The sequence below is a fragment of the Drosophila simulans genome, chromosome 3L, assembly GCF_016746395.2.
Source record: "Drosophila simulans strain w501 chromosome 3L, Prin_Dsim_3.1, whole genome shotgun sequence".
In the NCBI taxonomy this organism is placed as follows: domain Eukaryota; kingdom Metazoa; phylum Arthropoda; class Insecta; order Diptera; family Drosophilidae; genus Drosophila; species Drosophila simulans.
Genome location: NC_052522.2, coordinates 6,831,278 through 6,853,818, shown reverse-complemented (window position 1 = coordinate 6,853,818; position 22,541 = coordinate 6,831,278). Strand labels below are relative to the sequence as shown.

The 22,541-nt window shown below is 43.6% G+C and overlaps 7 protein-coding genes across 8 annotated transcripts; 6 read left to right on the top strand and 1 right to left on the bottom strand.

Moving 5' to 3' along the window:
* The first annotated feature begins 2,794 nt into the window (after positions 1-2,794).
* On the top strand, positions 2,795-3,258 carry LOC6737069. Its single transcript, XM_016170088.3, has 2 exons — positions 2,795-3,079; positions 3,142-3,258. Exons 1-2 carry the CDS (start codon positions 2,920-2,922, stop codon positions 3,219-3,221), a joined length of 240 nt encoding a protein of 79 aa, XP_016030687.1. The 5' UTR covers positions 2,795-2,919; the 3' UTR covers positions 3,222-3,258.
* Positions 3,259-3,320: 62 nt separating this feature from the next.
* Positions 3,321-3,944, top strand: LOC27206246. Of its 2 annotated transcripts, none has more exons than XM_016170090.3 (2): positions 3,321-3,491; positions 3,579-3,944. In XM_016170090.3, exon 1 carries the CDS (start codon positions 3,321-3,323, stop codon positions 3,489-3,491), a length of 171 nt encoding a protein of 56 aa, XP_016030686.1. In that variant the 3' UTR covers positions 3,579-3,944. The 2 variants fall into 2 exon arrangements, with proteins under 2 accessions (XP_016030686.1, XP_016030685.1); XM_016170089.3 differs by having other exon boundaries at positions 3,321-3,507.
* A 3,317-nt stretch (positions 3,945-7,261) lies between these two features.
* Positions 7,262-14,669, top strand: LOC6737067 (G protein alpha i subunit). The gene is made up of 5 exons (XM_002083878.4): positions 7,262-7,817; positions 12,966-13,437; positions 13,502-13,596; positions 13,656-13,844; positions 13,901-14,669. The coding sequence occupies exons 1-5, from the start codon at positions 7,697-7,699 to the stop codon at positions 14,089-14,091; spliced, it is 1,068 nt and encodes a 355-aa protein (XP_002083914.1). The 5' UTR covers positions 7,262-7,696; the 3' UTR covers positions 14,092-14,669.
* Positions 14,670-14,965: 296 nt separating this feature from the next.
* On the top strand, positions 14,966-15,881 carry LOC6737066. Its single transcript, XM_002083877.4, has 2 exons — positions 14,966-15,141; positions 15,216-15,881. Exons 1-2 carry the CDS (start codon positions 15,075-15,077, stop codon positions 15,785-15,787), a joined length of 639 nt encoding a protein of 212 aa, XP_002083913.1. The 5' UTR covers positions 14,966-15,074; the 3' UTR covers positions 15,788-15,881.
* On the bottom strand, positions 15,779-18,013 carry LOC6737065 (putative serine protease K12H4.7). The gene is made up of 4 exons (XM_002083876.2): positions 16,831-18,013; positions 16,631-16,769; positions 16,097-16,568; positions 15,779-16,025 (listed from the first exon to the last, which is right to left on the bottom strand). The coding sequence occupies exons 1-4, from the start codon at positions 17,616-17,618 to the stop codon at positions 15,898-15,900; spliced, it is 1,527 nt and encodes a 508-aa protein (XP_002083912.2). The 5' UTR covers positions 17,619-18,013; the 3' UTR covers positions 15,779-15,897.
* A 365-nt stretch (positions 18,014-18,378) lies between these two features.
* On the top strand, positions 18,379-19,404 carry LOC6737064. Its single transcript, XM_002083875.4, has 3 exons — positions 18,379-18,586; positions 18,650-18,942; positions 19,049-19,404. The coding sequence occupies exons 1-3, from the start codon at positions 18,517-18,519 to the stop codon at positions 19,226-19,228; spliced, it is 543 nt and encodes a 180-aa protein (XP_002083911.1). The 5' UTR covers positions 18,379-18,516; the 3' UTR covers positions 19,229-19,404.
* A 94-nt stretch (positions 19,405-19,498) lies between these two features.
* Positions 19,499-22,173, top strand: LOC6737063 (cilia- and flagella-associated protein 52). The gene is made up of 5 exons (XM_002083874.4): positions 19,499-20,051; positions 20,120-20,824; positions 20,893-21,122; positions 21,181-21,397; positions 21,461-22,173. The coding sequence occupies exons 1-5, from the start codon at positions 19,630-19,632 to the stop codon at positions 22,110-22,112; spliced, it is 2,226 nt and encodes a 741-aa protein (XP_002083910.1). The 5' UTR covers positions 19,499-19,629; the 3' UTR covers positions 22,113-22,173.
* The last annotated feature ends 368 nt before the right edge of the window (positions 22,174-22,541 follow it).

The window sequence follows — 22,541 nt, the reverse complement described above, 5'->3', positions numbered from 1 at the left end:
ACGCTGTACTCTAAACACAACACAATCGAACCACCACCAGCACCATCCCAACTTTTGTATACAAGAAGAAGCCGCATTCGGATTTTTGTTTTTGCACACTGACCTACAACAACTGGTGAAAGCAAACAATTGCAACTAAGCCAAATCCAGCCAAGTCCAGCGACCACGCCCCTCCCGCCCTATTAAACAGTCCACTAATAAATAATCAAATGGAAAATCGGGCTGATAGCGAGGATCGATATGGAAGTCGAATGAATTTTCAAAATATTTACATAGAGTTTTCGAACCGACAAATTATGCCGTCTAGTTAAACTCCGCTGCCCCGCGCCCTCCCAATTCCCAGTTGGCCAAGACTTTGTTTAAATATTTACATTCGGCTGTGTGCAATTTGTTGCCTAGATCTCACTCACAACGACTGGTGAATGCGATTCGATACGCTTTTTGTTTATCACCATCTTGATTAGGATCACGTGTTGTGGCCAAAAACCAAAATCAAATACACAAACTTTGCTCTATTTTTATTTTTTTTTGTTAACCAGCAACCGTTTAAGTTGTTATTGTTCTTTCCCACGACTGTGATTATGTGTTTGTAAATATTTATGAATTTCCACGTTTTATTTCCCATTAAATGCGAGCAGTTCGCCTTAAGTGGATTCGAGCTTGTTTGGGCCCAATGCGGTTGACAAACTTGAGTGGCATAAACACTGGCACGATGGCCCACAGTTCAAAAAGGTAAACTCAAAGGATTGGCTATCTGTGTAAATAGGAAGCGAAATTGGCAAGAGAAGCTAAACAGAAGTAAGCGGAAACGGAAATGGTTTAATATGTTCTTGAAATGATATGCAGAAAAGAGAAGCTAAGAAACCTTAAAATATGAAATAATAATGTTTATAATTACAATACCGCAGAAATATTAGAAATAAATAAGATATTTCTATATTTAATTTATTTTGCTATACGAAATTGAAAAAATTCCTTTGTTCTTTCAACCGAATGCTACAAATACAAAATGTACAAATTCGGCTAATTGCATTTTCGGCTCCCGCCTCCTGTTGTGACCAACGATTGCCACACTTTGGCACTTCAGTTGGCCATAAACACCTTGGCCGCTGTGGAAACGTGTGTGCGAGTTTGAATTCAAGATGGGCGCCTTGCGCAAGATGGCCAAGAATCGCCCGCCTTCCAATCTCATTCGCGTTGCCATTGCCAAACTATGCGAACCATGGACAGAGGCAGTAAAAGTCCAGAGACGCCTCCAACTCACCAGCTCACATTTGGCGCTTTTGCGCCATTCAACTGTCGAGGCTGGCGCAATAAAATCGAACAATTTATAGACTGGCGATCCATTTGGTGCGCAATAATTGCGCCAAATGTACAAAAATTAAGACAAAGAGAGAGATAGAGAGAGAGAGAGAGAGGGAGAGAGAAAAAGAATTACTGTGGAAAAAAAGAAAAGCACTTCGGATGCCCGAAAATCGAGATCGCATCCGATTCTACACTTGGACTGCTGTTGTTTGGCTTTTAGTTTAATGGCCGGTACTTAAAAACGCGTTGACTCACAGAACAGGAAACCGAAATTGAATTGAATTTGAAATTGAGCATCTGATCGCGGCGATTTACTCGCTTTTCATCGACCCATCGATTCCGCAACGTTGGCAGTAATTAATCTTCCCGCTTAAGCACCCATTGCCAAAATGGCTGATCTACAGTCTTCGTTCTTCAGCTCGATTCTTGTGAGTCCCCCCAATCCCCCCCCCAATCGATGATCTCGATCTGGGATTTTGTATCTTGTATCTGCGATGGCATCTGTTTCGTTTCATTTGACGCCCATTGTCGTCAATGGTCCTCCGCTCTTCTGCAGTCTTCGCCGCTCTTCTCCGCCCACCAATTCTTCCGTGTCGTTCGCTTTGTTCTTCCAGGGCTTTTGTAGACGCGTTTTTTACGAATCTCAGTCTTTGGCCTTCGAGGGCAGCGCACCTGTGGGGTTAAAAATATACGAGTACGGATACGCGGGAAAATAAAGTTCACTTGCTCAACATTGAAATGTCATGGGGGGTTGTGTTTTCCAGCGCTTGACAGTCGAATGCCGAAACTATTTGCTTAAATGTTTTTCACGTTCCGAAGGTAAAATCAGCCTTAAAAATTCTTGTGATCGGTACAAAGCAGTTGAAGGATTTCTCCTTCACTTTCTCTATCCTTTGATGGATTTAACCATGCAGCGATAAATCAAACCCAATTTTCTTGACAAGCCATCAACAGCAGATCATTAGTAGACAGTTGAACAAGTTCGAAACCCCCAGCTAAGATCATGTTCAAGTGGTTTTAGCGTTGGAAAATTCCCTTTACTTTTCATTTTATTCAACGGCGACATCCTGACGAGGCAGTCGCCTAATTATCCGCACCATAAATCGAAGCAATTGAGGCGCTGACGACAAATATTTTGACGTGGCGCCGCCACGACGATTTCCCCGATTTTCCCCGCTTTTCCAGCTCCCTGTGCCCATAAAAAAAATCCAGAGGTTCGTGGCAAATGTGTGGTCGACACTTGAGTTCGATTTTGGAAGCGGTAGCCACGGGGTACTGAAAACTCTCGGCTTGTAATTGCAACCGAAACCCAAAACAAAAAAAATGCAAGCCAAGCGGCAATTGAGAAGCGGATCGGCCTTGTGTCACATTACTAATCGATTTTTTCACACAATTCAGCAAAAAATTCTGGCTTAAAGATAGTTTTGACCAGTCAAATTTGGCAGGAGGACAGAAAGTTTCAAAGCGAAAATCAGGTCTCCCTTGTTTTCTGTGTCAAATAGCAGCAGCTTTCAAATCAAAAGCATAAAAAACTCAGTTCAGCACACAATTTGGACACTTATATTACTAAAATTTCTGTTATAATTATTTGTTAAAAAATTATTCAGTTAAAACATGTTTAAAATACGCAGTTTAGCGCTCATGAAACTGAGTGAAGGCGTTTTCGGTCCAAGACTAATGGCCAAATCGTCGAAGGATTCGGGCAAGGATTCCTGCAAGGGCGCCGATTCCAAAAAGAAGAAAGACAAGAAGAAGAAGGATATGTGTGGCAGAAGTGGGTAGGATATCACTACAAAACGAATCCTGCTAATCTTTGAGTTTTTCTTTTTTGCAAAGCTGTTGTTCCCACTTCACCACGTTGCAAAAACAAGCCCGGCGGCGCAGACAAATCCAAAGATGAGTGCAAGAAAAAGTAAATCATTTAGCAACTTTAACAAAATCACAGCAGGCCCTTAAAAAAACTTCAAGCTGCTTTGGCCCAAGTCTAAATTAAAGTTAAAAAAAAAGAACAGAAAATGTCCCGACTTTTGCTGCAGTGCCGCAGAACTTTGCTGATCCTGCGCCATCAAACGGCGGTGGAAAATGAGAAAGGACTCTTTGGCAAGCTGCTGGGAAAGTGCCAGTCCTTCGGCAAGGAGGAAAAGGAGCTTGGCCAGCAGGAGGAGGAGGAATCAAAGAGGTCTTAGGTAGGAAATTCAAATGGTTAGCTATATGCATGCAATCAATTTTCAAAGATATTTACCATATTTTTTTTTCTTTACAAATCCTTACAGTCTGCAGCAGAAGCTAACCCCTACCCATTGAAGATCATATAATGGGCAGCAAATTACCATATTGTTGCCGGGAGCCCCAGATGAATCGGGTCCATTTTACGGGCAGCTCATAAAACGGAACATTATAAAGCCATAAAGCATCAACTAAAATCGGGCAAAAATAGCTTTGGAGGAGCACAGGCGATGGCCAGACTTAGACAAGTGATACAACATCCATTTCCCTGGTCGGTTTACGATGTCTGAAAATGCCAGGCATCGAAATTCGATGGCGAGGGGGGAAAGGGCAGGAATGACCAGCAGCGAGATGTATCTAAATTTTAAGCGAACCAAATTGTTAGATAAAAGCAGCCGTTTCTCATTGAACTATGTGAACTAGCGTTATTTTCTCAAGGGAAAAACTGCACAATCTCAGCTGGCAGGTGCTTAAAAGCTCCCACGTAGCAGCAACCATAGTTGCAATCCACGAAGTGCAAATTTCCAATCTCGCAGATACTCAGATACATGACAAAGATGAGCCGGAATCCAGAAGCCCAACATCCGTGAGTGGGTGTATGGGGATATGGGGGGGATGGGGCACGATTTCTCGGTGCTTCCCATTTTTATGGCAATTCAATTGCATCGCCAGCGACTTTTGTTTCCTGCCGCGAAGCGTTTCTCCCCCCGCCCCCTTGCTCCACCACACTGCAGGTTGCAACCGTATGGCCATGTAAGATCTATATTTTCGGCTTTTCCTTTGCGGAATGTAAACAAAAGTGAGATATATTTATATGCATATACCGACATAGTCACACTTGTCGGTTCAATAGTTGAAATACTATTTTCCCCAGCTCCATTAATTTATTTTTATATTTTTTGTTGCCTTGCGCTGCGTTTGAATTGATCGAATGAATCGGTGTAATATATGTTCTTCTTTTTATTTTTGGGTAATTATTACTTTATCGCAGTGTAAACAAATGCGATGCGGCTTATTTTAGTCGAAGAGATTATTCGCTCGGATTTTACGATTCTGCGGCCTCATTTCGCTGGCAAATCTTCGCAATTTATTGAATAATTGGGGTTACTCGGGGTCTGAGGTATCTTTCATGTTAGCTGGACTAAGTAAATACATATATGTTTTAAACATAAATCACTTTTATTAGTCAATTCTTTACAAGACAATTGATGGATCGGAAAGAAACTTTTGGCGGAAAGAAACCGGACGGAAGATTTCCATGCTGATTAATATATAAATTAGGCATTTTCCACAGCAACAAATTTAAGAAAAACATGTTTAGTTAGATAAACTATAATTACTAACATATATATTTCCCATCAATTCAATGTACCTACCAATTTAAACCCCATTCCCAAACTCCATTCCACTTTTCCCGTCGATTAATTTTCCCCACTTGTCGGTTTCCAGACGTCGTTTTTGAAAAAGTGCCGAAAATCAATTGGATAATCCGACGATCGACGCCCAAGGAATCCATCAGTACTCTTTAAACTCCAGACTCCAGACTGCAACTTCACTTGGCTGCAGACTGCAGATTGAAGGGGCTGATTTTTGGTGGAAAATGGGCGCTTTTCCCGCCTGTCTGTTCGACCTTTCAACGGCCGGCGAGAGATTTCGTCCGAAACTACATTTTCCAGCCTGCCGAATTATCGGGGAAATTAATCTTTTCAATCTTGAGTTTGCCCAGTGCCACAACACAACACATGTGCCAAACTCAGCACGCAGGCACTGAGAGAAATAGAAAGTACTTGCGTAAAAGGATCCTCGAAAAAATATATATTCCTATTCATATTTGTTATTAAATATTTTTGGAATGCAGCATTTTTGCATTTTTTCCACTGGCTGAAAGTTACTTTTTCTTATTATTAAGTCTATATATTTTTATAAATTATTTGGCAATATTTGTATTTTTGATAATACCAGCCACATACCAAATTTCATATTAATCATTCCCGAATTCCCGCCATAAATCAACTTATGCTTGCACTATTTTCTCGCAGTGCATGGTATGTGTGGCCTGGCTAACGGTATATCTATTTCAAGGCCCATCCTTGTAATTGCTCCTCCATCATCTTCTCTCTCCTTCTAGCCGCTGTTTTCCTGGCAGCTTGTTGTTTTTGGTTCTCCTTCCTCTTCTTCTTCGTTTTCCCGATGGCGATTGAAGTTTTGGATGAAATGATGCCGACATTCGTCAAATTTGTTGGCATCAGCAAACAGTTTGGGATTCCGATTCCGAATCCGACTGCAACAACAACACAGCGAGCTACAACAACAACAATGAGAACAACAAGAGCAGCAATGTGGCAGCGTGCGCCGCATTTGCAGGCAGTGAGTGCAACAGAGATGGGTAGAGGGACCACCCACAGTGCAGCATCGCTGTCTCTCTCTCTCGCTCGCTCGCGCGTCGAAAACCGCATAAATCCATATTTCTCTAGCTTGTGCTTTTTACGATTAATTACAGAGGTTGCAGGGTGTTGGCTAGCACAAATGATCATTCATTCACAAGACAGCAGATACCCCCAATTCCACCCCCCTCCCTCATTCTACACCCCCCTGCAAATGCCGCACGTTTCGTGTAAACATGTGTAAATCATGACCCGTTGATGGCCTTTATTTTCAGGGGAGGGCGGGGGGTTGAAGGGGTGCATGTAAGGGGGAGGGGGTGTTTCTTTAGGGGGATGGGGGCCACATGTGACGTCCTCCGGCGGCGGCAAAACTTTTGCACTGCGACCCCATCCTCATCCTCATTCTCAATCTCATCTTTATCCGCATCCTCTCGTCTTTCTGCCTTCGCATCGTTTTGTTTAGATAAATTAGCTGCGGAAAGAAGACCCCCCACCCCCTCCCCACCGCGATCACAAAATAGTTCCCTTTAATATCATCGATTTTGAAAAAAAAAACAGAGGAGCTTCTATAAGCGGAATAATGCTAATTGAATTTTGAAATATTACAATTGTTATTATTATAAGAACATTAGGTATATTTCGTTACATATCAAAAAATCAGTTTTAAATTCAATATTAAATATTAAAAAAAAATTTAACTTTATTCAATTTAATTACGAAAGTAATTGATTTAGTTTTTCGATGTTTACTTGTTTAAGCACTTACATATTAATGACATTTTAAATGATTTTAAATATTGCCAGTTTGTTAGAAAGGAGCTCCACTGTACCTGCACCGCATGCAACTGCAGACATTTGGGATTCAAATCGAGAATGGAATGGAATTGTCCCAAAATAAAGGCAAATATTATTTATGCCAGGGCCCTGAGAACTTTTTCAGCCAACGGGCTGCGTGCATATTGCGTTGGTGAAGATGAGGGGGGAGTGGGGGGCGTGCATTTCAGAACAACATCATATTTTCGGCTATGTTTATTTACACTTAAAGCGCTATAACAACAAACTGAAATGCAAAGGGCAAGTTGGGCATACTGCATGCATGGCTCACAACTGACCAGAGGAAACAAGATCATATAAGTGGCATTTAAGCACTTAAAGATACAAAGTTGTTACAATTAAAATGTGTGTATATCAATTAAAATAATTTAAAATTTGCCGCCCAGGAGTGACGTCACAGTTGCCTTCAAGAAGATTCTAGCCAAGTCACACACCCCGCCAGTGCTGCCAGACTGCTGCTAGCAGAGTACCACACCCAGCAGAGTTGCCACACAAACGATCGCGTGCAATGTACTAACGCCAGCGGCAAGCGATCTGTTAACATCAGCAAACGGTCACACCAATCCGACGCGAAGTGAATCATATTGCGCACAGCAAAATCAGCGGATAAGCGAATTTAAGCGACAAAAGAATATTAAATCGGCTCTGCCGCTGCAGCAACAAGCGTTAACAACAGCAATGCAATCGGGCTAATATCAAAATATCCCAAAAACGTTTCCAACCAGTGTGTTTGTGTGTGCCTGCGTACGCTGCGCATGTGTGGTGTGTTTGTGTGAAAAGGAAGAGAGGTGGAAACGCACACAAAAAACGAAAAGAAAAAAGTGTACAGCCGACGACGCGCAGACGCATCTCGAAATTGTTGGAAGAAATCGCGAGTGAGAAGAGTGCGCGGCGTGAGAAAGGAGCAACAAATTGCGATCACATACGCGCTAAAGACATAATTCGAAGATGGGTTGTGCCGTGAGTACAGCACGCGATAAGGAGGCCATCGAGCGGTCGAAGAACATCGATCGAGCCCTGCGGGCGGAGGGCGAGCGGGCCGCCTCGGAGGTGAAACTGCTGCTGCTGGGTGCGTCCGCCTTCCATTTCACCTTTTCACCTCTCTAGCATTATTCCGGTATTTCCCCCCTTTGCGAATTCTTTGCTGAAATTCGCGTTGTGACCTCATTATTTTTTTTTCGTTCGCTTGCTTTGCTTGGGCGGGGTGGGTTTCCGCTGGGTGCCGTTGCTTTGCGCTTTCGGCTGTGGTGAGTTGGGGCAAGGATTTTTGCCGGCTTTTCCAGTGCGAAAGGGTCTGGAAAAGGCTGGAAGGCATGGCAAGAAACAATACAGTAGAGCCACAGTATAACGAATTAGTCAGACTAAAATTAGAAAAAATTAAAAAATTTTTAAGATTACCTATCACTCCTTATTATGAAACAATGTTAATCTAGCTAACAGTTTAACATAAAAGTCAAGAGACCCCAACTATCCCATATTTCGACTATAAAGATGTATGGAATGGAGTAAGTAGACTCCACACAGCTCTGTTTATTTGGGAAAACCAATGTTTATGTGGCTGCTTGGGGCTAAACAAATCCGTCTGTTCGTAGATCGTGCATTATGCAATGTCTGTGTCCAATAATTCGTTGGCGATAAGGGAATTGAACGTAAATTGAAACCAAATGTCGGTTTGGCTGTGCGGATACACTCGATTCTAGATTCTCGGTACCCAGTGCTCGCTTCTCGTCTGCTGGCACGCACTTTTCAGATCTTTTGGATCGATGCAACAAGTGGATCGGATCGGATCGCAGTGCCGCAATGGAAACATGTTTATTGATAGTGCAGCGGTTTCCACTTTGCAGGAAAAACCATTCAAGCGACGAGGCGCCATCGTATCGCATACACAAACATACATATGTATACATATATGGTTTATGGTGACCCGACCTCTGCGGCAAATGCAGTGAAACTGAATGCCGCGCCGCGTTGCAACCTTCTGCAATTAAATTTCCACTCGCCGATTTATATGCACGGCATATGGGAACGATAATATATTTCACCGTCTGCGTGTGTACTTTTCATTTCATTGCCATTCATTTGCGAAAAACAATGCCGTGGAGCTTTTCCTCCAGCGCGGCTGAGTGGCCAATGAAGCGGGCCAAGATGACTAAGGCAGCAAGTGGCAGGCTGGAAAGTACAGCCAGGACTGGCTATGCAACACTACACCTAATTTAAGTTAACAGATATATAGGATTTACTGTACTAAATTAATTGTCAAATGTTATCATTTCAAATGGATTTTTCTAAAAGAATGATCTAGATTTGAAAATTATGTTTTAGGAACCTATGCAAAGTGTAGTTTTCATTTACATTTCATTCAGAACCCACTGCACCTTGCACAATGTTTGTTTCCGAGTAACCACTGTATTTGCAGGCTGAAAGATAGTGAGAAAAACCCTGTAAACCGGTTTGGAATATGTCCGCTGAAAGGTGCGGGAAAGTTCTACCATTTTCATCCCCATTAGAAGATATCCCCTATTATCTCTTAGTATTCCAGCTGTTTTCGTCCAAACCCCAGGTTGACCAGTGTAAATGGCTGTGGTTTACATAGCCAAGAAAACAGCTTGCACCAGTTGCATTTTGGAATTTAGCCCAACATTTTACACTTGATTCAATTGTTTGCACCTTGTGGGGCGTCGTGTGTTCTGTAATTTCTGGATCATGATGAAAACCGATCTCTGATCTCCGATCTCCGAGCTGCTGCTGCGGCAGCTCTCCTCCGACTTCCAGCTGAGTAATTGGCTGTTTTTGTTGCTGCTTCGTTGTTTGTTCGCTGACATTTCAAGTGGGGTGAACGATATTAGCGCAAATAAATGGGCCCGCCAACAAATGCAGCTGGCGCGGCTACACGGAAAGAAAAATCAGTGTACGAAGTGTTTATTCTTAGAAAATTATTCTTAAATATGAAAATATATTCAATAATAAGAAATTTTGTTCAAAGCCTGAAATAATAAATGCAGCATCCCAACATTTCTTTAAAAAATATAGTTTTAATGTATATATTCTCGGTATGCAGTAAAGACATTGCTTACAATTGATCTTATTTACAATATATATTCTTCATTGAATTTTGTAGTAATTTCTCCCAGTGTACCGCGACTACTTGCTCGAATTGGAATCGGAATTGCCAGCCCCCAACGCTGCGCTTATTGTGTAGATTTAATAAAGCTGCTCAGCTGACACTCAATTTATATTACACTCTGCTGCCTCCCCTTTTCCCTACACCCCCCTCCCCCATCCGCACGTCTTTCAATTGAAAAGCACAACTTTTTCAGCCGTTTTTCAACCAAAACGATAGTAAATTACTGCATTATTTTCATGATATTTGCAGAGAGAGAGAGAACAGCAAACCGTGGAGAGAAACAGAATTCCATTGGGGGGCATGAGTAAGCAGCTCGGATATCTGTAAAAAAAAAAAATACAAAATGAAAGGCGAAGAAAATAATATATAAACAAAATAGTGTCATGCTGCTGGCGCACCAATATCAAAATCGGCACCCAGACTGTCAACACACAGCAACTTAATAATCTACAATTATTTAAGAACTCACTTACCAACACATTTAAACTGAAAGTATCATTGGGCTTATCAAAATTATCGCCAAGCGAGCGACCTTATACATACGTCAATTTCGATCAGCTTAGTTACTACTTATATACTGAATGTGGTTAAATAATTGATGTACATATGTGCATCACATATACGAAATTTCACGACAATCGAGAGATCTGCGTGAAAGTCACTGGGTGGGTGCTTCCGTTTTCATCTGATTTAATTGTTTACTTTTTCGGTGGGTCCGCTCAATTTCACACTCCCCGCTGATTAACACATTTCCCACTTCGATAACTGAGGCCAGGCGCCATTTAACTCGATTACTCATGGCGCAAACACTTTCTTACGATTCTCCTGCTCTCGCTGTCTACAGCTATTGTTCTTTCTTCTCCTTAGTCACCGTGTTTCCAATGAATATTCTAGCGTCGATCAGTAATTAGTCTAACGAATTAGTTGGTGCACTACGTTGCACACAGCTTGGAAAGTTAATAAGTTATAGAGTGCAAACTGCATGTCTTTCAATTGCTTTTAGATTTCCTACCCCGCTTAATTTATATATAAATATAGTAGCTATATAATTATGTAATATAATAGTTAATAATAATAATTTTTTAATAGTTTTAGTACGTTCTCTGACACATGGAAAAAATATTTGAGTGTTTACAATATCAATTTCTAATAAACATAATAAAAAAAAAAATTTTAGTAACTTCTAACAACTATAAAATATATCAATAGAAGCTAGAAATCCGCAACATTCTACGCTGATTCTCTTTTCGCCGATATTCACTGTTTAATGATGTTAATTATAATACCGTTTGATGAGCTTGTAAACGCGGCTTTGTGCGTACCGCCGTTGTTCTGAGCCCGTCTCGCTCTCGCCCTATTGTTGGCCTCTCGCTCGCACGCGCTGTCGCTGGGCGCTTGTTATGGCACAGCTAACGGTGCATTGATAAATGAAGGCCCAGCCACACCAACACACGCACACACTCTTTCGCATTTTGTTAGTATTATTATTATTAAATTGACCTTTTTCCAGCCGCTCATTTGTGGATTGCTTTGTTCGCTGCTTTTTTACACACGGTGGCAAGTTTGAACATCGCCTAATGTCCATATTCGTATTCAAATCTGTCAATTTCATCATTATGCGGCGACCGTTGTTTGCCCATTATCTGCATTGAGCAGCCGTCTCTTTCGCTCCGACGCTTTTTTAAGGCAAAATTAGTTAGCATTGTTCGGGATTGGTTGAAATTGAAGTGTTAAAAATACATTATAAAATATATAAAACATATTTAAGGTAATATATATTAGCAGTAAATGTAACAGTGGCCATTTAATGTAATATATATTAACAGTAGATGTAACAGTAGCCATTTAATGTAATATACATTAACAGTAGATGTAACAGTGGCCAACACATTACAATTAGAGTGGACCTTATTCTTACACTTTATGGTACCTAAAACAAGAGTCTGCATTTTTTAATCTTCAAAAATGTTTGTAACATATGTATTCAACTTACCAATCTTCATTAAATGAGCTCCATTCGCCTAAGGGAACTTCAACCATGGGTGATTGATGTACCTATGTATGTACGTACGAATAGTAAAAACAATTATAGTTTCAGTGCAAGTACCGAAGCCCTGAAAGTTGAGAAAAGTGAAAGTAAAGTCGCAGTTTTGGCTTTGGCAATTACCTAATCATCCGGTGGCTGGGAATGGACCCAACTACCAACTGCAGCAAAAAGTCGGCTTAATGCGCCATTGTTGCAATGCCCCAACATCGCGTATATATGTTTATATATAGCTATAGATATTCGAAATAGACATATTACTTGGACCGGCAGATTTGCCAATTTTTGTATTTGCCCATTTTCTCAACGATTTCAGCTTCTTCAGTTTTCAGCGAAAAGGGAAACTGGCGGGCACGTAATGCGATTATGTTTCATATTTTTTTATCATTCGACGCAGCAGATAATATACACACATAGTACATACATAATAAACTGCACAGACGAGCCCGTGTGTTTGTTGTTTATCAACGCTGGCGGGTCAGGTCTCATTTAACAATTGAAGGCACTCGGCGAATAAAATTATGCCCAGTTAATTTTCTCCGCCTTTGATAACTTTTGAGGAGAACTAATGGGTGGTTCAACGAACTCCAGGGCTTGGCCATGCATTTTAATGCAAGGGAATGGAAACTGGGAAGTTCATAAATTATAATATATCTATTGGGATTATCTATAGCATAATAATGTGCATATCACTTGATCTGTTATCACATACTATTGACCCCTTATTTGGATGCTGTTCGTTCATTTCATTCGTATTACATGACCATATGCAATATACGATGTTCATTCATTTCTCAACTTGACCAGCGCAATTGAGCGTGACCTTTTGAGCCGCGCAATTGAGCAACTTTTCTCGATCGTCTCATTCATAAATTCCACTTCCGTTCCTCTTAGGGAAACTTAAAAACCCCTCCTCGAATCCGAACTCATCGATTCATTCATTCAGTTTTACGCCCTGAACTTGGTATTTACTCACTTCCTTCAAATGAATCTTTATAAACTTTAATAGTACCACTTAACTGATAAACTCTGTTGAATTCATTTTGTAGGAGCCGGAGAGTCGGGCAAGTCAACGATTGTGAAACAGATGAAGATCATCCATGACACGGGCTACTCGCAGGAGGAATGCGAGGAGTACCGTCGCGTGGTCTTCAGCAACACGGTGCAGAGTCTGATGGTGATCATCCGCGCCATGGGACGCCTGAAGATCGAGTTTGCCGATCCCAGCCGGACGGACATTGCCCGCCAGTTCTTCACACACGCCTCTGCCGCCGACGAGGGCATCCTGCTGCCCGAGATCGTGCTACTGATGAAGAAACTCTGGGCAGACGGCGGCGTTCAGCAGAGCTTCGCCCGATCGCGCGAATATCAGCTGAATGATTCGGCGGGATACTATCTGAATTCGCTGGACAGGATCGCGCAACCGAACTACATACCCACGCAGCAGGATGTGCTACGCACGCGGGTGAAGACCACTGGCATCATCGAGACACACTTCTCCTGCAAGCAGCTGCACTTCAAGTGAGTTGTCATTAATTGCCCTTTTCCGGTTGATTCGATTCTAATGGTTATGCTTTTGCTTTAGACTTTTCGACGTGGGCGGCCAGCGATCGGAGCGCAAAAAGTGGATTCATTGCTTCGAGGGCGTTACGGCCATAATCTTCTGCGTCGCGCTATCGGGTAAGATAAATATTCTAAGAATCTTAGGAATCTAATGCAATTGTTATATACTTCGTTAGGTTACGATCTAGTTTTGGCCGAGGACGAAGAGATGAATCGCATGATTGAGTCCCTGAAGCTGTTCGATTCCATCTGCAACTCCAAGTGGTTTGTGGAAACATCCATAATACTGTTCCTCAACAAGAAGGATCTGTTTGAGGAGAAGATCAAGAGATCTCCGCTGACGATATGCTTCCCAGAGTACACAGGTAAGATAAGAGTGTGGGAAACAATTACATTTTGGGTTAACTTGATATCCTTTTAGGAACCAACACCTTCGAGGAGGCGGCCAGCTACATTCGCATGAAGTTCGAAAACCTGAACAAGCGAAAAGACCAAAAGGAGATCTACACGCATCTCACCTGCGCCACGGATACGAACAACGTGAAGTTCGTCTTCGATGCCGTCACCGATGTGATCATCAAGAACAATCTGAAACAAATTGGCTTATTCTAAGAGATCTTCATTATTTAGCTGGCGTCGTAGTATTAAAGGAAAACGCGCATAAACATTTCCATTAAACGCTAAGAACTCGATACATTTACGCTCTTATGATCCATATATGTTTTAAATGCGTTACATGCTTGACACACGTAATTTTAATAACCGATTTGGTTGCCAGTAGTCGCGGAACAAATACCATAACCAACTGCAATTTAGTTAACCGTGTCCATTGAATTGCACCCATAAGCTAACTAATTTAAACATTAGCCTAACACACAAATGTAAAGTTCGACAAAGGACGGCCGGTGGGTTTTGTACATCCTAAACCCTCAACCCGATCGGCTCCCTTTGGAATTTAGTTAAGTTTCGCGGGCTAATGGCGGTGACCAAGGGGAGCACCCCATCCCGGAATCCCCAGAGGTGTCTCCTTGGACGCAAGCCATTTTCCGGACGTTTATTTTTTGCCAAGAGCTTGACAGCGTTATTTAAGGTGAACCTAAGGCCTGGAGTTGTAAGCCCTAAAATGTAACTAGTAAACTTACTAATATGTTTAGTAATAGCCTAAATAAAAGACAATTTATACAAAATAACCATTCGTACTTGAATGCTGCCAATGCTGCCCATTATTCCATGTGTGCATACAGAGCTGACAACTTAGTTAAATATATATTTGGATCCTTAAATTATGTTGAGCATTTCTCAGTTTGTTTAGTTTATATACCAATTTAGAGCTATAGCTTGTTTCTATTTGCTTAACTACCTTTAAAATATTTTTTTGTTTTAGGGTTAGCTTTTTTTACAACTTAGCGTTCTATTCCTAAAAAAGGGATTTTCTTCGGAAAGAGTTGCAACTCTGGCTGATAATTGGCTCTGGCTCAAGTTGGCCTTTCCGCATTCTGCTTTTTGTCAGGCATTTTGGATTAATTCGTTTGTTGAAATTTTCAATCGCTTCAGTGAAGAATTTTAAATCTACAATCGCCGCTTAAACTTGCAAGATGATTCGCGCCATGGTGATAACCAAATGGAGCAAGTCGGTGGCGGGACCACTGGCCACAGCGTGGAGTAAGTGAAGCAAGCGCACGTGTATTTTTTTTCTCTAGAAACTACATATGCTTACGCCTTTCTCCACCATAAAGACTACTCCACATTGAATCGCCTCAATGGCAACACTGTGCGCCCGCGGGCTCTGTTCCAGAATCTCGATCGCAAGTTCTCCGCCGAAGGTGGCGGCGATGAGAAGCCCAAGAACGTGCCGCCCGGCTTTGCGGCTCCAGGCTTTCCATCCACCTTGGGCAACAACCCAGAGAACACTACGCGCAAGGATGTGCCCATTGGCGAGGTGCAGGCGCCAGCCATTTCCGTAGTGAACGCAGGCGGTAAACTGGGCAGAGCCGAGCCACTGGACGCCAGCGCCATCGTGCGCAGCAAGGGCACTTCGAACGAGGACAAGAGGACCGAGGCGCAGAAGAAGGCATCGGAGGCCAAGGAGGCGGCCGCCAAGCAGTTGCAGGATGTCATGGCCAACTTGCCCAGCAAGGAGCAGACCGAGAAGTACTTCTTTCGCGTGGTTGCCTTCTTCTATGACCTGACCTACCTAACCGGCACCTGGTTGCTCAACTTTGTCGAGCACAATATCGTTCGAAATGCCACGGTGCAGCACTACTGGAAGCGATTCCACGAAAAAATGGAGCAGGCCAAGAAGGATTAACTCCCAGCGGAGCAGAAAAATATTTATTATACAACTCATCATGCGAAAGCAAAAAAATAAAACAACTCGCTGACGAGTCCAAAATTACACTTAACTTGGCCACTTTTCCATCAGATTAAAGCCGAGGTGTAGCCATCCAGTAGCTTGGCCAAGAATTTGAGTATCTTGTTGCGAGCGGCCACCAGTTGGGGCGGATCGGTTTTCACCGGCTCGTACATATTGGCGCAGTGAGCAGTTCCTACAAAAAAAAAACCATAAATGCTTATATTACCCGAGTTATATGTGGAAAATGTGTTGGTAAGCACATACCTTCTATGTAAATGGTAGGAAGTGCTGGGCTAGTGGACTTGACCAAGCCCAAAGCATGCCAGGGATCGATGGAACCGTGCACGTACAGCACATTTGTGGTCTTTGGCTTTAGGGCGCCATAGTTATCATTGGTGGCGGACACCACCAGCTTGAGGAACTTGGCGTTCATGTTCTTGGAGAACACATCCATGCACTGGCGAATGAAGAAGTCGACCCCGAAGCGATCACCAAATGTGTCAGCCGGTTTATCCGAGGTCTGATAGAAGCCGAATTCGTGGCAGGTCTGATATGTCCACTGGCGCATTCCCTTGCCCGTCTCCGAGTCCCAGGAAACGTTCTTCATGTCCGCCACCATCTTGTCGTACTTGTAGTCCAGACAGGTGGTGTTCGATTCCTTCAATAGCATGTCGTTGACGAGGCCCAAACGGGTTACAGGTGGACCCGCCGTGGTGTTTAGCATGACATCGCAGATCTAGGGAGTTTAAACATTGTTAGCATGGACTTGGCAGGGATCAAAGTGAGGGTGAAACACACATCGTCAATGGTGATGCTGGCATGGGGACTGTTGTCCTTGTTGTATTGCACCACTCCAGCAAAGTTGCCGGCCAGATTCTCAAAGAAGTTGGACATGTCCAGGTCGTTTTCAATGGAGTCCTTGATGGGAGTGCAGGTTCTGAGCATAAAATGGTTTACAAAATTAACATTTGTGCAGGATGATAGCCTAATCCACTCACTTGAACTTCTCGTCCAGGCTGCGTTGGCCAATCATGTGCTTGAGTAGAATCTCCACTTGCGCAAAGCTGCGGGTCACGGCATCCAAGCATTCGGGCTTGTAGGAAGCTAGAGAGGCTTTGACCACCTCGAAATACTCCTTGAAGTCAACCTCAGCCAGCAGAGGACCACTGGAGCTGATTGAACCGTAGATGAGCTGGGGATACTTCTCGCGTGCCCAGGCAGCCAGCGATCCCGGATAGGAGCCACCGAAAGCGATCCATTTCTGGCCATCGCCCAGATTGAACTTAACCTTCATGGCGGTCACAAAGCTGGCCAAATCCTCCAGAGCCTGCTCCGAGCTGAGATAGTGCAGATTTTCGGTGGACAGATCAGCGGTGGGATGGCTCTTGCCATAGAAACGGTGCTCCAGCTGCAGGCACAGGGCTCCAAAGTGCTCGGCATAGTGCACCCAGGCGCCTTCGCGCATCCACTTGGCCGACGCCTCGCCCTCGCCGCCGATCATCAGGAATACGGGTGCGGAGCTGTCATTCCGATAGAAGTCGGCATTCACAAAGTATCGCTGCTGCCAGGTGCGCTTATCGCTGGACTTGAAGTGATCCAATCGCTGCTCGAACCACAAATCCTCCGAGTGCAGGTTCCTTTGCAGGGTTGGAATCTTGCTGGGCTCCCCGAGGAATCCCTTGGTCAGCCTTCCGCGTCGAAATCCCATTCCAGAAATGGGCGCAAGCAGACCCAGGAGCAGAAGACCCACTCCCAAGGGCCTCAAAACGCCCCCAATGAAAAGCATATTTGCCTCCTTTGTTTGTTCGGGTCAAGTAGAAATCGCAGTAATTGAAGTATTTAATTAGTTGGAACCTCGCACAGTGCCTAACTGTAAATAGCGACTGAAGGAGAGTGGTGTGTTCTATTTATATAGGCACCGTTATGTGTGTCGCACTCTCCTGATTATTCAGTTCTCGCTGTATTATCTATATTCGCAAAGCCGGCAAGACAAAACCAAAACATTAGGGGCATTCATGGTTATTGATTTCAATCATTAATTTAAATAATGTAATTTCAAGCAGAGAAAGAGATTTCTATACATTGTAAGTGTTCTGGTGACTTTACAAAAGTCAATTTAGCTTTTTTTATTCATATTATTTTTTAGCTAGATATTATCGATGAGCTTAACAGCGCCGTAAATGTGAACGTGTTTTGAACGTATTTGTCAAGTAAATAAGAATACATATATACATGCTTATTTTAATTTCCACCTTTATGTAATTTTAAATTTCACTCAACTAATGTAATAGAAGATTCCTCTATTTTGAATACTTTAATAAAGAATTCAGGTAGTTTAATAAACACCATAGAGCCTTTTTAAATTAGTCAATACATTAGCTAGATGTTATTTCACAGCGCCGTTAATGCGGATGCTCAATAAATGTATTTATCACAAATTTGAAAAATAAAGTTAGCATAGTTATGTTTTTTTTTCATAATTTCAATCTGTATAGTCAGCTATTAGGAAGTAGCCAAATTTAGTAGCTAGATTTTGTAGCTAAGTATGGAAGCACTGTTGCTGTGGTAGCATCTATTTGCATTCTGAAAACGGTAACACTAATTGCGCGACAATTTGGATTGTTTACGTTTTTGTTAATTTTAATTGTAATATATCTAAAAAAATATTGTTGTTAACTGTCATAATGGACTTCAATAGCCTAACCTACGATCAGAAGTTCTTCAATTTCACAGCAGCCCAACTGTCGGCAGAGCGTAAGTACCACATCCTTATATCTCTGGATTAGCGTCCTTTATCCATTAATTTCTTTTAAATAGGCGAACATATTGTGCAGGACATAATTAAGAAGGGCATTGGTCAGATCATCGACAAGATCAAGACACCCGCCACAGCGGAATTACTGGAAGCCGAGAAGGAGACCGTGGAGCGTCGTTTCGAGGCATCCGCCTCCAAGGGCCTAAAAGCCCTCAGGCAACTGGACAGCAAAGTGTTCCACGTTCCACCGCATGTGCTGCATCCGGAGCACATGTTCTTCGAGAATCAGTATACCAGCGAGGAGGAGGAGCAGAAGACAGCTAGGTTGGAGGAGCTGAAGGCCAAATACAGAGAGGTAACTTGTAGAACCAAGGGAAACTATCTTGCGTGCCTCATTTCAATCATTATAATGGGAAAAGGATGCTTTATATTAGATTTTAACAATGCTAAATCAATTTCAGAACATGGCTATGCTGGCGCATTTGAAGATCGAGGAGGAGAAGTACGCCGCCATTGAGGATCTCATCCAGAAGGAGATCGAAATGCAGGATCGCGTGCAGCGAAGCTGCTCCTCCCTCAACATCACCAAGCTAAAGCAGTTCTGCAATCAAGTGCCCCTGCAGCTAAAGAAGGAGACTTGATTAATTAAATTAACTAAAACTAATTTTTTAATTTAGATTTCCATTATTTAACTTCAAAACCAGTTTTAACCCTGAAACATTTATAATCACTTAAGACCTTTTGATATTCCACTTAAACTTTTATTCGGTCGTTAACTTAGTTTTAAACTTAACATTAAAATTATTTTGAAATTGAACTACCTAAATTACTTACTAGTTTGAAACCAATTTACCTTAGCATCATATGAGTTCCTTTGGCAACAGCGGCAACCAAGCAACGGTCGCTGTTTGAAATTCCAACTGCCTTGTTTTCAAACAAACAAAAAAACAAGCCGGTTAAAAAGCTTCAAGCTCAGAACAGACACAAAAACCCCCTTATATGTTACATTTCGAATCGTATATTTAGCTATAAACCTGGAAAAATGGGCGACCAAGATGTCTGCAGGCAGCTGCTGCCGCGCGCGATCTTCGGCATCAATGGCAAGGTGGAGAATGGAGTGCGCCAGCATCCGGTCACGGGTTCCATCATCTTTGCGCTGGGCAACAAAATCGGCATCGCCGACTACAAGAAGAATACGCAGGAGTTTGTGGCCGGACACACGAACACCATATCGTGCCTGGATCTCAGCAAGAGCGGCAAGTACATGGCCTCCGGTCAGATCAATCACATGGGCTTCCGCGGCTATGTGATCATCTGGGACTACGATCAGCGCAAGGAGATCGCTCGCCACGATCTGCACAAGGTCTCCGTGCAGGCCATCTGCTTTACTGCCCAGGATAGATGCGTGGTGTCCATCGGTGGCGTGGATGATGGTTCCGTGATCGTCTTCGACATGGAGGCATTGTAAGTTGTCCATATCAAAGCTCATGCTTGTAACTCCAATGAACTCCAATGAATGTTCGCCATTACAGCTCTCCCATTTGCCAAACACCTGCGTCGAGGGCCATCTCTGGAAATGCCTTGACTGTCCGGCCGTTGCACAACAATCCGTACTTCTTTGTGACCGCCGGCGATCGCCATCTGCGCCTGTGGAGCATCCTACGTGAGGAGAAGAAGCTGTACGTGCAGGATGTGCTGATGGCCAGCAAAACGCGGGTTTTCTATTGTGCGCGCATCAATAAGACGGATGAGTTTGCCTATCTGGGCACCGGAACCGGTGACATTGTGAAGATCGTGCTCAACTGCTGCGATCGCGATCATGTGAGCAAGAAAGGCTCCACCAGCTGCATCCTCGGAGCCTTCGGCACCCACAATCCCAGGAAGCCAACGGGCAGGGACTGCAATCGCTATGTGAATGGTGTGCGTGCTCTGTACGTCCTGGAAGGCGGACGCCTGCTGATTGGAGCGGGAAATGGTGATATAGAGCTGGTGGAGGAGCGCACCGATGTGCCGCTCATAAACTTTCGCGATTATCCCGGACCGACATGGCCATATTTGCGCACCCTGAAGAAGACGCACGTTTCGGGCAGGATCTCGTCCTTTGTGCGCTCGAAGACGGACATGTTTTACATCTGCACGGACACCAACGAGATCTATGGGCTAAATATCAAGACTTGGGTGCTCAAGCTGCTGCGAACGTGCCACACCAAGTCGGTCTACTGCATCACGTTTCCCAAGTGAGTAGAAGGAACTAAAGCAATTGCAATTGCAATCTATATCCTACAATTGATCACATATATTTAAGGAACTACTCTGGTGTCTTTGCCACCTCGGGCAAGGAGTGCATCCGCATCTGGTCGTCTGGTCGCAAGCAGGAGCTGCTGCGCATCATGGTTTACAACTTCAACTGCGCCTGCGTGCGCTTTACCCACGATGGCACTAGCATAGTCTCCGTTTGGAACGATGGCATCATTCGCGCCTTCACTCCCATCACCGGCAGACTCATCTACGCCATACCCAACGCACACAACAAGGGTGAACTCTGGGAATACCCATTCTAGCCTTCTTACTGAAATCCTCTCCTTCAACACAGGATGCAGTGCGTTGGCCGTGGCCTCGTCGGGTCGCCTGATCGTCACTGGCGGCATCGAGGGACAGGTGAGGGTGTGGAAGATCGATCCGTATCGCCAGGATCTCGTGGGCGTGCTGAAAGATCACTCGGGACCCATAACCTCGCTGGACATCAACTATCTCGACACCGAAGTGATCTCGGCCTGCACCGATGGCTCTTGTGTGATCTGGGACATAAAGTGAGCTAATCTCAGTGGCAATGTATAGCATGTATTCCTCATACAGCAACTAATCCCCGCCAGACGCATGACCCGCAAGCAAGTGGTGACCGCCAACACGCAGTTCATGTCCGCATCCTACTTCCCAACTGGAGTGCAAGTGATCACCTGCGGCTCGGACGGCAGAATCATCTACTGGATGGTGTACAATGGAGCGTTGATCAGGGAACTAACTGCGTCCAAGAAGTCGTCGGTCAACTGCTTGGCCATCAACGAAACGGGTGACTACTTCATCACCGTGGGCAGCGATCTGCAGGTGAAGCTGTGGGACTACAACAGTGGTGCTGTGGTGGGCATCGGATCGGAGCACGCCTCCTCCGTGATCAGTTGTGCGTACAGTCCCTGCATGACCATGTTTGTCACCGGCAGCACGGACGGATCGCTGATCATTTGGGATGTGCCGCGTGACTTCTGGGGCAGGCCCAATCCGCCGGATGTCACCAAGTATTCGCTGCCCAAGACATCGTCCAAGACCAGGATGAGTGACGTGCCGTCGCGGGTCAACTCGGGCACTAATCTAAAGACGCCCAAGGGCGAGAACATCGATGGCTTGCTGAAGGCCACTCCCAAGGACGATCTCTGCTGCGTGGAGTGTCCGCCGTGCGCCAAAAAGGATACCAAGGGCGTCGATCCCTATGCCGAGTGCGGAATCGTTCCGGATGTCCGCAAGTGCTGAGCTTTTCCTTTTCAGTTTCTTTTTGTCGTGAAATAAAGGCAGTTGTCCTTCATTAGCTTGATTTAACTGAGATTTTTTATGGGAGCTTGATTTTTTAGGATAGATTGGCTCTCTTTTATAAATCTTATTGATTAAAAGAAACCATTTTCAAATTCAAATTAATTTGATTAAATGATTGTTTGGTCACACTTAGCTTCCGTTCCGTTCAAGCAATCGAACAATTTGTTCGAATCAAACATGTTCGTCGAACCAATTTTCAAAAATTTCAAATGAGCAAGCAAAATATTTTAAAATTAAAATCAAGTCAATGAAACAAAGAATTTGGTAGTAAATATGCATATAAGTTATTAGTTTGTTAAGAAATAAAATTTTTATATATTAGATTCCCAGTATGACCGTGCTGGCGTGTGGCGTAACGCGCGGCTCGCC

Excerpts from the sequence above, each read along its gene's own strand:
- LOC6737067 (XM_002083878.4), top strand. The coding sequence starts at position 7,697 with ATGGGTTGTGCCGTGAGTACAGCACGCGATAAGGAGGCCATCGAGCGG. Across the intron at positions 13,597-13,655 it reads CTTCTGCGTCGCGCTATCGG|GTTACGATCTAGTTTTGGCC; the intron begins GTAAGATAAATA and ends ATACTTCGTTAG. Across the intron at positions 13,845-13,900 it reads ATGCTTCCCAGAGTACACAG|GAACCAACACCTTCGAGGAG; the intron begins GTAAGATAAGAG and ends ATATCCTTTTAG.
- LOC6737066 (XM_002083877.4), top strand. The coding sequence starts at position 15,075 with ATGATTCGCGCCATGGTGATAACCAAATGGAGCAAGTCGGTGGCGGGA. Across the intron at positions 15,142-15,215 it reads ACCACTGGCCACAGCGTGGA|ACTACTCCACATTGAATCGC; the intron begins GTAAGTGAAGCA and ends TCCACCATAAAG.
- LOC6737064 (XM_002083875.4), top strand. The coding sequence starts at position 18,517 with ATGGACTTCAATAGCCTAACCTACGATCAGAAGTTCTTCAATTTCACA. Across the intron at positions 18,587-18,649 it reads AGCCCAACTGTCGGCAGAGC|GCGAACATATTGTGCAGGAC; the intron begins GTAAGTACCACA and ends TCTTTTAAATAG. Across the intron at positions 18,943-19,048 it reads TGAAGGCCAAATACAGAGAG|AACATGGCTATGCTGGCGCA; the intron begins GTAACTTGTAGA and ends AATCAATTTCAG.
- LOC6737063 (XM_002083874.4), top strand. The coding sequence starts at position 19,630 with ATGGGCGACCAAGATGTCTGCAGGCAGCTGCTGCCGCGCGCGATCTTC. Across the intron at positions 20,052-20,119 it reads GTCTTCGACATGGAGGCATT|CTCTCCCATTTGCCAAACAC; the intron begins GTAAGTTGTCCA and ends TCGCCATTACAG. Across the intron at positions 20,825-20,892 it reads TACTGCATCACGTTTCCCAA|GAACTACTCTGGTGTCTTTG; the intron begins GTGAGTAGAAGG and ends CATATATTTAAG.
- LOC27206246 (XM_016170090.3), top strand. The coding sequence starts at position 3,321 with ATGTCCCGACTTTTGCTGCAGTGCCGCAGAACTTTGCTGATCCTGCGC.
- LOC6737065 (XM_002083876.2), bottom strand. The coding sequence starts at position 17,618 with ATGCTTTTCATTGGGGGCGTTTTGAGGCCCTTGGGAGTGGGTCTTCTG. Across the intron at positions 16,770-16,830 it reads AGCCTGGACGAGAAGTTCAA|AACCTGCACTCCCATCAAGG; the intron begins GTGAGTGGATTA and ends TTTTATGCTCAG. Across the intron at positions 16,026-16,096 it reads TCCTACCATTTACATAGAAG|GAACTGCTCACTGCGCCAAT; the intron begins GTATGTGCTTAC and ends TTTTTTTTGTAG.
- LOC6737069 (XM_016170088.3), top strand. The coding sequence starts at position 2,920 with ATGTTTAAAATACGCAGTTTAGCGCTCATGAAACTGAGTGAAGGCGTT. Across the intron at positions 3,080-3,141 it reads GAAGGATATGTGTGGCAGAA|CTGTTGTTCCCACTTCACCA; the intron begins GTGGGTAGGATA and ends TTTTTTGCAAAG.